The sequence below is a fragment of the Battus philenor genome, unplaced genomic scaffold (assembly GCF_028537555.1).
Source record: "Battus philenor isolate CCGP_79_NKW_IND1 unplaced genomic scaffold, ilBatPhil1.0.hap1 SCAF_9, whole genome shotgun sequence".
NCBI lineage: Eukaryota > Metazoa > Arthropoda > Insecta > Lepidoptera > Papilionidae > Battus > Battus philenor.
The window spans coordinates 3,298,162-3,314,762 of NW_027181759.1; the positions used below are offsets into that span (position 1 = coordinate 3,298,162).

Here is a 16,601-nt window from a genome sequence, read left to right on the forward strand (position 1 = left end):
TAATATACATAAAATTTACTAGTTTTCGTAATTCCGTAATTGCTGTATGACTTTGTATGCTTTTGTGTGTTGATCTGGCGTTTAGAAAAAGTTAACTTCTGCATTAAATGACGTTCATAAAAATACGTTGACTTCGGCAAGTTTCGACTTCGGCTACTTAAGTTTTGTTTATGTTTTGCAAAAACTTTTAAATGTTCTAATTGAGCAAAAAAGTAATTGTGTTTTAACTATTAGAAAAAAGTGAAATTATCAGATATTTCATAAAAAGTTCCTAAATATTTTTTTTGGAGAAATAAACAAGCTACCGAAATTGTATAATCCCCTTTAACCTTGAAATTGTTTATCATTCGTATTCATTTATAAAATATTATTTAATACAAGTCACCCGTCACTCTTGGGTTAACGTATCTGGCATTATCATGGCAACGGGGGCGCTCCTGAAAACTGCTAAATATTCTTGTAAGTTTTGAAAATAATTAGTATATTTTAGGTGTAAGTAAAAATTTAAATCTAGCTAAAATCTGCATATGTCATTAAAAACGTGCAGCGTTTACGCCCCGAATTATTGTCCCCTACGGTCACATTACTTTTATGTAAAATTATTCTTGGGTGTTCGAATTCAAATTCGATACAGCCTATACTAATAAAATTAGTACGGTAACTAATAAAATCAGTTGTAATTTGTTTATTGAATGCAGAATATCATTTTGCATTCATCATTTAACATACATAATATAATTTTTTAGATTACTCAAAGTATCTATTGGTATTTTTTTACAAATTGTGTGATGGTTGGCTAAATGTCTTATAGGTACTCTGTCTGTCAACCACAACACATATTAACAAACTTTTACTGTGTAGATTTGTCAAGAAAATTATTTACCATATAAGCATATTTAATTTAGATTTTTGTCACAAAAATAAAATACCATGTTATGCAAGAGTTACTATCAAGTGATAAAAATAGAACATTGGATTTTATCAAAACCATTAATACCACAAATGCTAAGACATTTTATCCTTGACTGACCTTATTAATTTAAAACTTAAGTTGAAATATATTGTGAATGTTGGTAGTTAACAAATGAATTTAAAATTTTTGGCTTGAAAGCAAGGTGTGTTATTTACTCTTTTTTTTACACTTCCATGGATATACAGGTTGATCTATAAATTAATATCTAGTTGTAATTAAGTGATAGGGCAACTGGGTACCCTATGATGTTCTTTCTATTCCTGGATACTAATGTTAACTTGCAAATTTTATTAACTTTTATGTTGCTCTGAGTCAGCTTTCTGTAAATGGCATGGAGGCACTGGGAATCAAAATTCATACTGCAAGGGCTTAATTTTTAAAGATAATAGTACTTTTTTCAAGTGCATTTAAACTATATATCTTACATCCCATAATAATTTTTATAGTCACTTGCTCTATCTCTTGATTTAGCTTAGCATTTATTAATAAGACAACTTGTTTGGTTTTTTATTCAAACCAAAGGTAATAAGTAAAATACAATGCATTTTGAAATAGCTCATCGGAAGTGATAGTGGGAAGGGCACATAGCTATTGCAACTGATAGCCTTTGGGGTCGAAATGTTTTGAGTAGCAATTACGAGCCGGCAGACGTTAGTGTGGGTAGCCCTCCACTAGCAGGACTGGCATTGTTAAGGTTGCGGGAAGTTGCTGTACGTTCGTAGTGAAAGATTCGTCAACATGTTGATCTTCAGGGGAGGCCTGTGCCGTTTTTGCCAGCATTTATCATTATATATTAACTAAAATAATAATCACTCTTTTTCTTCTATTAAGTGTTCCGATAAAATTAATTGTAAATCAAAAAATGTCTTCTTTTGTAAAATTTATCTATTATTTACAGTGTCAACATTACAATGTGCAAAGGCTACTGTGACCAAAATAAGGACATTTACGACCATACTGAATGAACAGCAACAAGAAATTAGAGAACTAGCCAAGAACTTTGCTGATGAGAATCTTAAGCCAAATGCTTCCAAACTTGACTTGGAAGGAAGATTTCCATTTGACCAGGTAAGTGAAATAATCATAAAATACTCTTGGTCTGAATGTGAGTTACATATAATATTTGGCTAGTTTTTTAATAATTAAAATGTCCTGGAAAAGTCTTAAGAAATGTAAATGTAAGATGTATACACAAATATATTTTTGTAACTTAATATTTTATATGTATATACAGTAATGATAAATTATTCAATAGACCTTTATAAAAACACATTGCCTAAAAATATCCATTTCATCTAAACTATTTTCTAAAAGATATTAAGTCTGTAAACAATTTTCTATTTCTTAAAACAAACTTAAAAGAGGTTATAGGTCTGTTTAAGAAATACATAGTCTTCAATTAACAATTCAAGGTAATTAATTTAGCATTGAGAACAATGAGGAAAATAACTGTGTTTTTTATCAAGTATTACTAAAGATTTGCATTGAGTAAAAGCTATTTTACATAATTATTTAATTTTAATAACTATTAAAAAACTAGTTATGTTTAAATTAATATTAACTTTTCTTTACAATTATTAAATATTCAAATAGGATTATTTGAAGTATTGGCACATTATTTATTTATTTTATTTATTATTTTTTTTTTTTAAACAAAGCAATTAAAAATACAGGACTAATTTTAATATTAATACACCACAAATTGTGTTAGGTTAGTGAAAACTTAAAACAAAAATGAGGTCAACAACTTTAGACCTATATGCCATAATCTAAATTTAACCATTATTAGATAATTATTATTCTTTAATTAATTCTTTAATCTATTTATTTACCATCTTTTTTGTTTATAATTATTAAAAAAGTTATCTAAATATTATAAAACATTTTATTTGACTGAAACTACCATTGTTTAAACATAGATCTGTACGGTATTCACCTAACAGATTAAATAAAGCGTTTTTCAATTGCAATTTTGTAAGCAAGTGTAAGAGACAGAAGGAAGTAGTGGATGTCAAAAACTGCAGAAAAATTTAAAGATGCATTTACATGTGGGTACTTTTCAAAAATAATTACAGATTATTGTTACTGTAATTATTTATTTCGTCTCGGTCAAAAAAATGTTGACTCAATCTTTATAGTTTTCCAATACACTTTGAGTAAAAAAAACAACATAAGAGAATTAGAGACTGTGTTAACAATAAATTTGTCAAGACCCATCTCTAGCCAATGAGATAAATTGTGAATTTTCTTACAATATTGATTTAATATTGGATAAATATTTAATATATTATTGTTGCTCTTTGCACATCTGGAAGTCCATACTGCTGTTAAGTAAAAAGTAAATATATAATATTTCATTGCACATCTAAATATAAGTATTTATATTTTGGTGATGTTTATATATCATAATTTTCCCAGTTTCCTTGAATATTATTGGATCTACAATTGGAGCAGAAAAAAACTTTTAAATATTAAATGCTAAATGTAAATATATTCAGTTGTATTCACATCAAATCACATAAAATTATCTAAAGTTTATATTACAATTACAAATGCGGTCAGACTTCATTATTTTATTTTTTTAATTGTGATGTAGTCAATACATTTTTTACGTTATTGTTGTCATCTGAAATAGCCATAGAGTGAAACAAAATTGAAAGTGATTTTTTTTTGTAACGACTTTAATGAAATGAATGGTGTTATTGGCACATTCGAGCTTGTCTTCGTCGGTTATGCTCTTAATTAATGATTATTGTTAAACAAAACTTCTATTATATATAAAATATTAGGGGGAGCGGAAATTAGTGTCATTTCTGTCGACATATTTTACATAAAAACCCATTGATTTTTACCGCTCCGTCATTGAAAATTTGTGTACTAGATGGCAAAAGGTTGTTGATAACGAAGGTGAATATATTGTTGATTAGAGATAAAAACTCGTTAAATATGTAGTCGTGTGAATTTAACTTAAGAAAGCGATATTGCATGTTGCACTTTTTAGGTAAATTTATGAATTATTCTTCTAGCCTGCTCATCTGAGCCAGGCATTAAAGAACTCCGCGGGCTTGAGGAGTCAGAGTGCATGAGGGTTAACTTTTGAGAATAGACTCGTCGTTCTCGGTATTATTTTAGTTACCGGCTTGGCCGCCTTGGACGGACGCTCCTAGAAGTGACCTAGCCACCAGAAAGGGACTTTGGGACTGTACTGCCACTCAGTATTGGCTTAGCATTTCGAGTCAACGATTCCAGAATGTCGCGAATATTGACTGCGGAAGAAACTTCAGTAATGTTTCTATTTATGATAATTAGGTGTTGTCACCACAATAAATTAACATTGATATTTAGTTGAGTAACGGACGGCACTGATGCTCGCGGGTTAACTGTACTAATATATCTAATTTAAATAACATATTTCATTCTAATGATAGTGGTTATAAAAAAAAACATAACTCATTAGTTTTTTTTGTTGTTGTTGTGCATTCTTCTCAGATCTGAACGCACTTATAAATTATGCATTTTTATTTTAAGTTTATGAATGATTATTCCAGTTTGTATAAACTTAAACTTTTCTGGCATATTCCTCATGAGTTACCAAAATGATTGCAGTAAATGATGAAATAATATAAGTGGACAATAATGTGAATAATTTCATAAAATTGATGTTATCACATAACTGCTAACCTTACTGGAGGATTTTGAAGGTTATTGCTGGTGATAAATTTAATTGAAATTATTTATTCTTGTTTTTAATGTTTAAATTGGCACTGCACCAACTTTTGACATAGACTGCTAGATATAGGCCTCCCTTATTGATTCTTTCCATTAGGACCTGATGAGCACATCTATAGTTTTCTTATTTAACAAAGTTATCTGTATCTGTGCGTGTCAGTCCGTGGTCATCAATCCATAAAGTGAAGAACCCATTGGTCATATGTTCTGCGGACTATGTGGCCTGTCCAGCGGCATTTCAAATTATTTGAATATATCTTATTTTACTTCAGTTTCTGTAATTGTCAAGTAGTTTTAAATTTTAATCTTATTTATTATTATTAGGAGATTAAGTATAACGTGTGTTGTAATTGTTGGGAGAGTTAACAAAAAAAAACAAATAAATAAATACAATAGAATGAGATGTAAATACATGCATACAGTTGAATACAACGGTGATAAGACATATAAAACCTTCTATATATTTCTTACCTTGGCCCGGTTTGAGAGTGCCGTATATAGTCAATTTACCAGCTTCGTGTGAAAGAAGGCACAATACTTGTCACGGGTATTGCATCACAAAACCTTGGATAACACACTGTTCGCATGTTTTTTATCGCCCCGGGATAATTAAAATTTGGCGCCATTTCTTTAATAAAAAAAAAACAAATTACAAAATAAAGAAGCGTTTAAAAAATTATTTATTTTAAAAATAATACAATAGTTATTAACAGATGATACAACATGTGGGTGTCAAATATTTAATTTTTATATCGGCGCTCAAATTTAGACGCCTTGGGTAGTCGCGGGCATACCTCGCGCCCTATATACATCGATGGTTGTCATAATCAAAAACCTCTCACCAGCTTACGATATAATTGAAGGTAGTTTTAGTGTAGGGTAAGGTATATAAAATAAATTAAACAATAGAGCAACGCTCGCAATGTTTTTATCATGTCTTTATCAGCGGCGTATCATCGCGCTAAGCTTAGATAGCTTTAACAGTTTGAGATGTCAAAAACAGAGAAAGATATAATAAATCATATCTACTGCTATGGGAGTCGGTTGGCAGAACAATAAAGGCGCTTAGCCTAAAACAATTTTCAGTATTCATAGTATTAATTAGTCAGACGTAGATTTATATTTTACTGCCGATGTAAACGCATTCTTATGTTGGTCAGACGAATACACATGGTTCAGAGCCTTGGTTTAAGAATAAAAAAGTTTATACCTATAGCCTTTGACTATATTTACTTACCATTATATATCCCTAAATACAATCAAGTTATGGGACAATTTTTCTACATTTTTTCTGGTATGTATACAATACTAGCTGTGCTCGCGACCTCGCGTGGAATTCGATTAAAAAATTATACAGTTTATTTAGATTATTTTTGATTAGCAATTTCTCTAAAATAAAAGTAAGCTAAGAGTTACTCCTTATAACGTCAGCAAACTGCTATTAAAAATACGGTCTAGTAAATCGGTCCAACTATTTCAGAGATCAGCCGAAACAGACAGAAAAAAAATTGTAATTTGAATATATATATGTACCGTATATGTACAGTAATACTCCGCTTTATGAGAGGGATACGTTTCAAAAAAAAATCGCGTTAACTGAAATTCGCGTATAACGAGGTTTATGATTAAACATAGTCAAAAATTATTACAAAAAAATACAAATCATTTTAATCAATCACTTTAATTCTAGGAACACTTTATGCAATACATACTCTTATTTTTTACGGAAAAATATATCTATTGTCTTTTGGGTAACATTTTGTTTACGTTCTTGTAAAATACGTTCATAACACCCAACACTGTTTTTAATTGTTTGACAGGTGGTCAAGACACCATAAAGAAATTGATGACTACATTATATTTATTCGCATTCTTTCGCGTAATTCGAGGCATTTGAGCGCGAAATTTGCAATTCGCGTTATAGTGAAACCGCGTATAACGGGGTCGCGTAAAGCGGGGTATTACTGTATTCATTTGCATAAAGTAAAACGCTGTTATTGGAATGCTAAAACAGTTTTTTTTTACTTTAAAAAAGTCTTGAATTATCGCGCCTTCAATGATGGCATCATAAACGTTGACATAATTCTTTATATCGCTAACTCGCTCGCACAGTTCACGTTACCTTATCAATGAGAAGCATATCTTAAGTGGACAATGGATAAAGCCATGTTTATGCAACAGATAACAACGTTCACGTTTTATCTAATAAATTTACAACTTACTGTTTTTCCATTCGTAATTTCGGATAATGGGTTTTTTTGTTATGGTCAGGTTGTAAAATATGTATGGCTACATGTGGTGAAGCGGTTATTCAACTTTACTTCAATATATAAGAGAAAGAAGCATTAAAAGATACCAGTATATAATTGTATAAAAAGCAAAATTCCCAACTCATTAAAGATCGTCACAGTGACCGATCTTGCGCTGCCCGTGTCCAGGACTTTCCACGACCTTATTATCTGGTCACTCTACCTAGTGGGGGCATACCCACGCCGCTTTCTCCAAGGTGCTCGAGTGCCGACCACGAGCGTCCATGACAAGCAATTCTTCGAGCTACGTCTGTGACTTTGGTTCTTCTGAAGATTTCATCTCTGATTCCATCTCTCTGCGAAATTCTGAGCATCGCACTTTGCTCTCTAGTTGACTTTGCAAGCTGTAAACTCATTATAAAAAATAAATGGAATGTTTCGGAATCTCCATTTTCGCACAAACTTTTTAGATTTGTAACTTATAGTAGTAGGTAAATATGGAATACACTAGGTAAATATGGAATCGTATATCTAATTCTTGTTTATCAATCTTTTATCATAAGATATTTATTTATTCCATTTTTGTACGGGTAACGCTATGATGGCATACTGTCATTTGAAATAGTTTCATGTATGGAATACAATAGAAATATTTTAATTCAGAAACCTTAAAGAGTACTTCTCTGGCTCAGGCCGGTATGTAAAAGTGACTATAGATCTACTGCTGTATAATAAAATATTCAAAACAATCGATAAAATAAGATTTAGAATAGCGGTATCTGTTACTTTAATAAATATGAGTTTTGAAAATTCATTTTTTGAACTTTCGATACTAAGGTTTGTTCATTGTTGTTTAAAGTTGACACCAATTTTAGTAAATAAATGCCAGTAGTACTATTTGCAAATCAAAAAAATGTATTTTATTTTTAAAATGGTATATACCTGCAGCTGTAATATTCAGCTGAGGACAAGTAAAATAAAGTAAACTTTACCGTTGTTGTTTACAAGAAATCCTTACCGCACACCATTGTTTAATTTCTTATATATTATGGCATTTTTCTTCAGGTCAAACGCCTCACAGATCTGGGCCTGATGGGAGTCACAGTTGACGAAGAGTACGGAGGTCGAGGACTCGACTACCTGTCCCTCGCGGTTGCCGTCGAGGAGCTGTCTCGGGGATGCGCCAGCACCGGCATGATCATGTGTCTGCATAACTTCCTCTACGCCAACCTCGTCAACGAGAAAGGAACACCTGAGCAAAAGGAAATTTTTCTTCGCGAATTCACCAAAGGAGCCATTGGATGCTTCGCATTAAGTGAACCGGGTATGATCTTATTTTGTCTTTTTATTATCATACTTTTAAAAAAGCATGGCCTACTTACAATCCCGCCAGGGTTTTTTGTGATCTAGACCAGAGCGTTAACAATTCACGTATTTATAAGTCGTAGGATATAATTCAAGGTAAGCTCGATCTTTTTCTAGTTTCTATCATATCGGACTCTTCTACCATTATTCTTGCTTCTAATAGAATAATAAAGTAAATAATATGTGTACTAGTTGTACTTTAATAAAGATAAAACAAAAGAAATGGTTTCGCTTTTACTTAGTGAGCCGAAACACTTTGTATTTTAGCAATATATATCAAAAGGTTTGATGAATTTTACGAAAACTATCTCTTTGTCATCAATATAAAAGTCTGAGTCTATTTGACAATGTAAACAAGCAAAAATTGTAACTTTGATGTTTGTTGTTTGCCGACCTGCCCGTTTTGTGCAGAGTTTATTGCGACGTGGTCAATGTTCCGTCTAGTATTCTGTTCACGTAGACCAGACAAGCGTTATCCAGCGACGACCTTGCGTGACGCTCGACGTATTTTTATCGCAAACATTTATTTGCCGATGCCTATTTGATAGTACAACATATAACGTTACCACCCAATTAACATTTACATAATACATTTGCGGTAAACGAACTTGTGTTTCGTGATATATATTCTTATATTGGAATTTCGTTGAAATATAAATAATTCATTTGTATTACGAATTTGTTTTTGATACGACTTAACTTTCTTTATTGGATTAAATTACACAAATGGTCATAAAATACAGGGTGATTGTTTATATGTTTAATAGCTTTGAAGGTGAATGTATATTCTCTATTTACTAATCAATGAATGATAATATAGAAAGAAAAAGCGTTTTCAAAATTTAGGTCTCCTTCATCTTTTCAGCTGACAGACGCTCAAGGCATATATATGCCTTCCGCAAAGATCGTCACGATGTCTGGACTTGCGTTGCCAGCGACTTCCCGCGAATTTCTGAACTATGTCGTCAGTCCACTTAGTGGGGGTGGGGGTATACCCACGTTACATCTACTAGCTCGTGGCCGCCACTCGAGAACCTTTCGGTCTAAGCTCGGATCGTTACATATTAAAATTATTTTTTATTCACTATCTGTCCCTGCAGACTGTAATGTCAGAAATTATTAAACTATTGCATTGCTATAGAGAAACATTGATATTTTAGAGTGATCATTTCATATACAGGGTGATTGAAAGTAAGAAAAGGATCAATATTTAGCCACTTCCGCACATGCAGTGGCAGTCTTGCAATAAAATGCACTGCCCGCCAGCCCGCTGATAAATGCGTATGCGGCAAACAATGCGAATCACACAACCGCCACTGCCAAATTACTCAACACGTGTATCGCCCCTCCACGGGGCATCTTCAGGCGTTATGTTACACCGATTAGTGCCAAACACAGAGTGTTCTCATCATCTCTGACTACCATCACGACTACCACTGCATGCGCGGAAGTGGCTAAATATTGGTCCTTTTCTTACTTAGGATGGACTTCCGCGAGGTAACGCCTGATTCCATTAAATAGGGTGATTGAAGATTAATAAAATAAAAGTTTTGAAGTTGACAAATGACTTTTAGGCCTGTAACAAATCCTGTATATAAAAAAAACTCCTCAAAGGAGTTTAAGACATATCTGGAATACAGACAAATAGAAACATAAAAATGTTCGTAGTATGTCATGTATTACGGTACTGTTTATAGATGCGGGCAGTGATGTAGCTAACATAAAAACAACGGCCACCCTCGACGGTGACCACTGGGTGCTGAACGGTAAGAAGAGCTGGCTTTCGTCTGCCATCGAAGGATCAGCGGTTGCTGTGTTCGCTACCTTCGATCCGGAGTTACGTCACAAAGGACTCGCGTGTGAGTGCATAAACTTTTAAAGCTCCTACAAAGAGATGCCTACTCTTCTTTGTTTTAATGTTTTCCAAAGTGGTCCAGGTATCTGGAGTTGCTAGGGGTCTACTTTGGCGTGCCACTGAACAGAGGGTCCAAATTCGTAAACGGGAGGTTCACGAAAATTTATATGATTTTAACAGCGAAGGACTAAAACGTTATCTTGTCCCTATCAATATAGACAGATAATATTTTAAGAAGCTCACCGACTGTTAATTGTAAAACTATTTCTAGCATATTTCGTATTCAGTACAATATATTGAGTTTTCCGGAGTTAGCTAAATTTTGAAACAGTTTTAAGGGAGAAAAAGTTTAGAACCTCTATTCTAAAGGTATTGAGGTAGTTCTGCTGTTTGTTATAATTTATATTGTCGATTCAATAGTTTAACATCGCCATTGTCGTAAAATTTATTATTTATTTATGAATAATTACAGCTACTCGGTGTTCCAAGCTCGATTCGCGCGCGGTCTTTTATGGGTTTTAATTTGTTAAAATTCATACTTCGTATTTTTAACATGTCCAAAAGTTAACACGTATAACTAAAATTATTCTAGCCAAGTTCAACACCTATAAGAGCTAAAGTTCGTCAACTCTCTGAAAACCAAAAACCGTTGAATTTCGTAAAATCTATTTGTAGCTTACCACTTCTTGGCAAGAAATATTCTACACAAACTATTATATTATTATAATTATATATATATATATATATATATATATATATATATATATATATATATATATATATCTAAACAAACACGTGTGTGTGCCGAAACAACCGTCATCCAAACTTGGAATTTCATAAAATTAATTATAGAAAAAAGTAAATACAATATTTTATTACATGATCACAATAATTAGTTAAAATAATACATAATTTCGTGTTTTTAGGTTTCCTGGTACCAATGGATGCAGAAGGTTTGTTCAGGGGAAAGAAGGAACCTCTGATGGGTGTTAGGTATGAATTCTGACATTACTTTAAACTTATTTATTTTTACTTGAACTTACTTATGGGTATTTTTTACTTGAATATCTGTGATAAGTCAAAATAAGGGTCTGTAAAATTTCACCAGCAATTTTAATTAAAATAATCTTTCTGAAGCTATGACAGTTTTTATCTCAAATGTCTAAATGTAACCTTTTTAGTCACTTATAAGTATAATTTATCAATTTATTTCGCTGTTCCTCAATTTGTTTTTGGTTTTATGTTATTTATGTTGTTACCTTTTTTTAAAGAGGACCTCTTGGTAAACATCTAGACATCTCATTATTATTTTAATTAAAAGGAATAAATTTCATTTCTATATAACGTAATTGTATTAAATTTTAAACCAAAATTCAACTATTATTTTAAAATAAGACAACATACACTTACTTCCATCGGGCAAATGTGGTCTCAAAGAACATTTTGATCATTCGATTCCTTCATCCAAGGCATACACTCCAATAATTAAATAAAGAGAGCCTATAAAGCAGAAGTAAAGAGCTTGTGCCAGGGCTGTGACGGCGTGCGACATGACGCTGGAGGAAGTGAGGATACCGCGCTCCTACATGCTTGGCCAGCAGGGAGATGGGTTCAAGATAGCGATGGAGCAGTTGGACCAGGCGAGGATTGGTGTCGCTGCTCATGCTGTTGGTGAGTTATATATACTACAATTTTTAAATATTAAAGGCAGACGTGACGAGATAAAATGGACGTGATAATTTTAACCTGATACAATTAACAAGATGTAAAAAACTCACCTGAGCTCGTCTGAGATTGGAGCTTCAAATTAAAAAATCTTATTCTAGTTCCAGTCAAGTTGGGCTCTTCGGGCATTATTCTCACGTCGAACACAAGTGTTCACTTTATGATACTATCCGGATAAGAATCTAATTCAATTAACACCTTGAAAGTAATTAATTTTTATGTCGCCTAAACTAGCAGATAATTTTTTAAAAAATTCTTCTTCGTTTATGGCTAAATCTTCTACTAGTACTTGAGTAGCAGTCCTGTTCTTTTCTAAGCACGCTCTGCACAAAGGACTGTCCGTAACGCCTGACATAAATAGACGTTTGTTAAAAATACCATGACTAGTTAAGCCTTCTGCCACCAAGCGCAGACGGGGTCGCGACAGCTGGAGCAGGGAGTTAGAGAGCCGGCAGATTATGGTCGGCATTGCCTCTTTTGCTTGTCCATTGCTGTGTTGACTCTTAGTAGGCCCCGCTACCAGAGATCTGGCCTTACCGATTGGTAGTGGGATAAGAGGCTCTGGGTCGTAAAGGGCCGTGATGGAGCCTCTACGGGCCAGCTCCTCTGCAGTATCGTCGCCTCTGGAGCCACTATGATCTTTTACCCACTGTAGTGTTACAAGGTTCGCTGATGTATTGTCGTATTGACCTTATTTTTTTTTTTAATTTTCAATTGTTTAGTCAAATTACTACTCGCATTATTTACAATGACCACTTGTGGATGCCAAGAGAAAACTCACGGAATCTGACACTGAACGATGTTTTGGAATAAAAATGAAGTGGTTTTATTAATGTTTCAGGCATCGCGCAAGCTGCCTTGGACACGGCGATGAACTATGCAAAACAAAGAGAGGCTTTCGGCAAGAGTTTGACAAGACTGGCTTCTGTCAAGGTGAGATCGCCGGTCGCAGGAAAATTACACATCCTTAATATATCAGTCATATAACAAAGCTTCATAAATTATGTTATGAATTTTACGATTGCATTGTGTTTTTTTACCACAACTGCAATAAATTACAAGATTGCTATTTACTAAAATTATAAAAATAACTCATAAAATAAATGTTCACATCAAGTCGCTCACGTTTCTTGCTAAACCAGTCTGTATATTTAGCAATATATTTACTATAAACCACTATACGAGTATGGTTATTTTTCTTGATTTGAATTAGGATTTTATTATTTGTTACAATTAATAAGAACAATATTGGGGGGGGGGGGGGTGAAGTTTCTGTAAAGTTGCATGTTAGCGTTCCATGTTTAAATTAAAATCTTAACAAAAAAATGTGTAAACTCGAGAAATGTCAGATAAATTGCAATACAGTAAAAATATTTGAACACTGTTACGGAAGTTAGTTGAAACTCAATTTTAAATAAAGATTTATTGGGATACACTGAAGTTAATATATAGATAGTGTTCCTTAAATATTTGATTGATTGCTGAATAGCGTTGGTTGATAGATCTAGGGATAGAGTTGATATACTTGAGAAGGCTGATTAAAAGGCCTTTAAAACTCTATTAAATATATTTCGTTGCCAACATCATTCTATTCTAAATATTTTAATTTTAAATTAATTCTTTATCTTCTATTCTAAATATTTTTTTTCTATTTAGTTCTATTTTCTTAAAAGGAATAAAACACCTTTATAATCGTTCTTAAATGCACCATAGTTATAGATAAAGAATAGACTGTTTTTTTAATTTAATTACACCTTAACCCGTGATCATGTTTTTTTTTATAATGATCATGCGATTTAAGGGTTAAATATAATAAAATGGCTGATGAAGCACGTCGGCGTGGAATGTAAAATAATTTTGCAGATTTACAGACATATTAGCTTATAACAGTTGAAAGTGATATGTAAAATTAGTATAACTTATTAGCTATATTAAAATAATTTGTATTTACAGGACCGTTTGACGGACATGAGCATAATGATCGATTCTGCGCGACTGCTGACATACCGCGCGGCGACGGACGTCAGCACCAAGAACAGCTCCATGGCGAAGTACGTGGCCAGCCGCAACGCAGCCGCCGTGGCCGACCACTGCGTGCAGATACTGGGCGGCCGAGGTCTCTCCACCAACTACGACGCTGAGCGGCATTACAGGTGACCCAAAGCTATTACTTAAAAAAAAGCTATTACTTAAATGCTTTCAAAGCTATTACTTAAACTACAGGATGGGTCATTAAGTTGACCAATTTTAGATAATTACTAACTGACCCCACAAACGATGCTTTGCAAAAAAAAAATAGTTTTTAATTAACAAATAAAAAATTAAAGTTGATCGTAGAGGGGTGAAAATTTATCGTTGTATGTATTTTTGTATGCTGTATCATAAAAAAATAAAAACAAAAAATTTTGTATAAAAAATAAAATAAAAAAAATAGGGGTGGACCACCCTTATCACTTAGGGGTATAGAAATTAGATAGTAGCCGATTCTCAAACCTACTGAATACGCATATAAAATTTGGTAAAAATCGGTCAAGCCGTTTCGGAGGTGTACGGTAACTAACATTGTGACATGGAAATTTGATATATCAGGTATAAAAAAAGTAAACTTAAGGAAGCCCATTTGTTAACTAGATTACAAAATTTTTGTTTATAACTGAATGTGAATGACGTATGAACGAGAAATGTCAGAATGTCTGTATGTGAGTGATGTGTATGAAACGGCGATTGTGTAGCCATAGGCTGGTTTAAAAAAAAAACCTGAAAAAAAATCTTCGAAATTTAAGAAAGAAAATTTGTGTTTATAGTATAGTAAACAGATGGACATTTAATTTTTTAAAATAACATTGCTGAGGTGTGTCCTACTGTGCTCTTGACTACAAATTTGTAAAAACTCGCTGGCACTTGCTCGTGGGAAGCTGAAATTTCTTTGCAAATTTTGTTAAGTTAATTGTCGTTAGTCTGTTAACATAAACACGATTCTTGAAGAGCCCCGCTAAAATATTCATACGTGAGGTCTGGGTTCCGGTTGTTCACGGAATGTCCCCCCGAAGTCCTAACTTTTCCACTAGATATATTAAAACTGTTAAAAACTCTTTAGAATGTCGCGCCATCTTATTGAAACCAGATCCTGCTGTTGTATGCTTCAAAATTAGCGATAACAATTTAAAATTTGTACTTTCTAACCCACCCTCTATTATAGTTACTCATGTAAATATTTGTGTGTTTTTATAGAAAATCAAATATAATTAAATCAAAAATAATAGTATAATATAAATACATTTATGGCGCAGGGATGCGAGGGGAACACAGATATACGGCGGCGTGACGGACATCCAGAAACGGCTCATCGGTCATTTCCTCCTCAAGGAGCACGACGCCCTCTGACGTGCTGACAGCAACTTTCTTTAAAAGAAAATAATTCACTTCGAAACGTTCAGAGGCCAAAATGTTTTAAAACCTATCAACCTTCTATTCTTAATACGTATTCTTAAGAAAAAATATATCTTGTATATATATAATATAAACAATAATTTTTTGACTTATAAGACACGAAATTAACTGAATTTAAAATTAGATTATTTTAAGAATAAATATTTCTACGTTATTTTCGAATCATAGTTTTAAAACATAATCTTATAACTGAGAGTTAATTACAGCAAGCAAACACAAATGCACAACTTATCTATTTAATTAATCATAACTAAAGATGTGTTTATATGATTGAAATATGTCAGTATATATCTGTCGTCTGCACGATGCGGATATGTCATATTAATTGTTCCTGTTTGGTTTGATACATATTATAAAAGCCTAAAACAAATGACACGCTTGCAATTTTATTATTAATGTAAGAAACTCTGCATTGAAAATTTTATATTATTTTTCTATATAAAAATAGCGTCTTATAATAATAAAAAATGTATGTAATCATAATAAATCTAATATAACGTATATTGAATTTACTTATTTTGTCATATGAAATCATTGTTAATTTGATAATGAATTGGTAAATTTAAATCTTTGTCTAAATAAATAATTGCAGTGAATATATTATAAATTATAATCTTATTTTCACCAGTTTCTTTCTAAAAATGTTAGTTGAATAGTAAGGTGTAAGCATACCTTTTCAGTTGATAATATATTCACAACATTTAAAAAAGGTGTATATATGTAAGCGTAATTAATAATCGACTGTAATTTGGTATAACCTTTTATGTCGGTAGTTTGATTTTTATCGATTGTGATGAGTCTTATAAAGGCTGATTAGCATTTAAAAAAAACAGCTTGTACTTAAAATATCATTCCATTGTCTTCCCAGATATAAACTTAGTTTTGTTACCAGTTTTGGTGCTTTTAAAATGTTTATTTTTTGGTGCATATTATAAACTGTTGTATAGCGTAACGGAATGTTTTTTTCTGTTCTACGTCACAAGATTGAGTGGCGCATAAATATGATATAAAATATACGTAATATCGTCTACAGTTTTTGTTTCTATAAAAATGTACAATGATCATGAATATTAAAAAAATTGTACATTTCATGGCTAATTGTTCTTCAATATATACAATAAATATTTTAATATTTTGTTATGTCATATACAAATAAAATATCTTTCCACAGAAAGTTTTTTTTTTTAATAATAAACAGTACAAAGGTGTAGATTTATATCCGATATGTTATCTGTACCCTATATAAATTATGGTA

General features: G+C 32.4%; 1 protein-coding gene across 2 annotated transcripts; it reads left to right on the forward strand.

Annotated features, from left to right (window-relative positions):
- Window positions 1-137: 137 nt before the first annotated feature.
- Window positions 138-16,402, forward strand: LOC137932142 (short-chain specific acyl-CoA dehydrogenase, mitochondrial-like). 2 transcript variants are annotated; one of them, XM_068775722.1, is made up of 9 exons: window positions 138-459; window positions 1,872-2,041; window positions 8,017-8,275; window positions 10,014-10,175; window positions 11,098-11,164; window positions 11,691-11,842; window positions 12,738-12,829; window positions 13,850-14,049; window positions 15,187-16,402. In XM_068775722.1, the coding sequence occupies exons 1-9, from the start codon at window positions 420-422 to the stop codon at window positions 15,278-15,280; spliced, it is 1,236 nt and encodes a 411-aa protein (XP_068631823.1). In that variant the 5' UTR covers window positions 138-419; the 3' UTR covers window positions 15,281-16,402. The 2 variants fall into 2 exon arrangements, with proteins under 2 accessions (XP_068631823.1, XP_068631824.1); XM_068775723.1 differs by having other exon boundaries at window positions 11,703-11,842; window positions 15,187-16,401.
- Window positions 16,403-16,601: the final 199 nt, after the last annotated feature.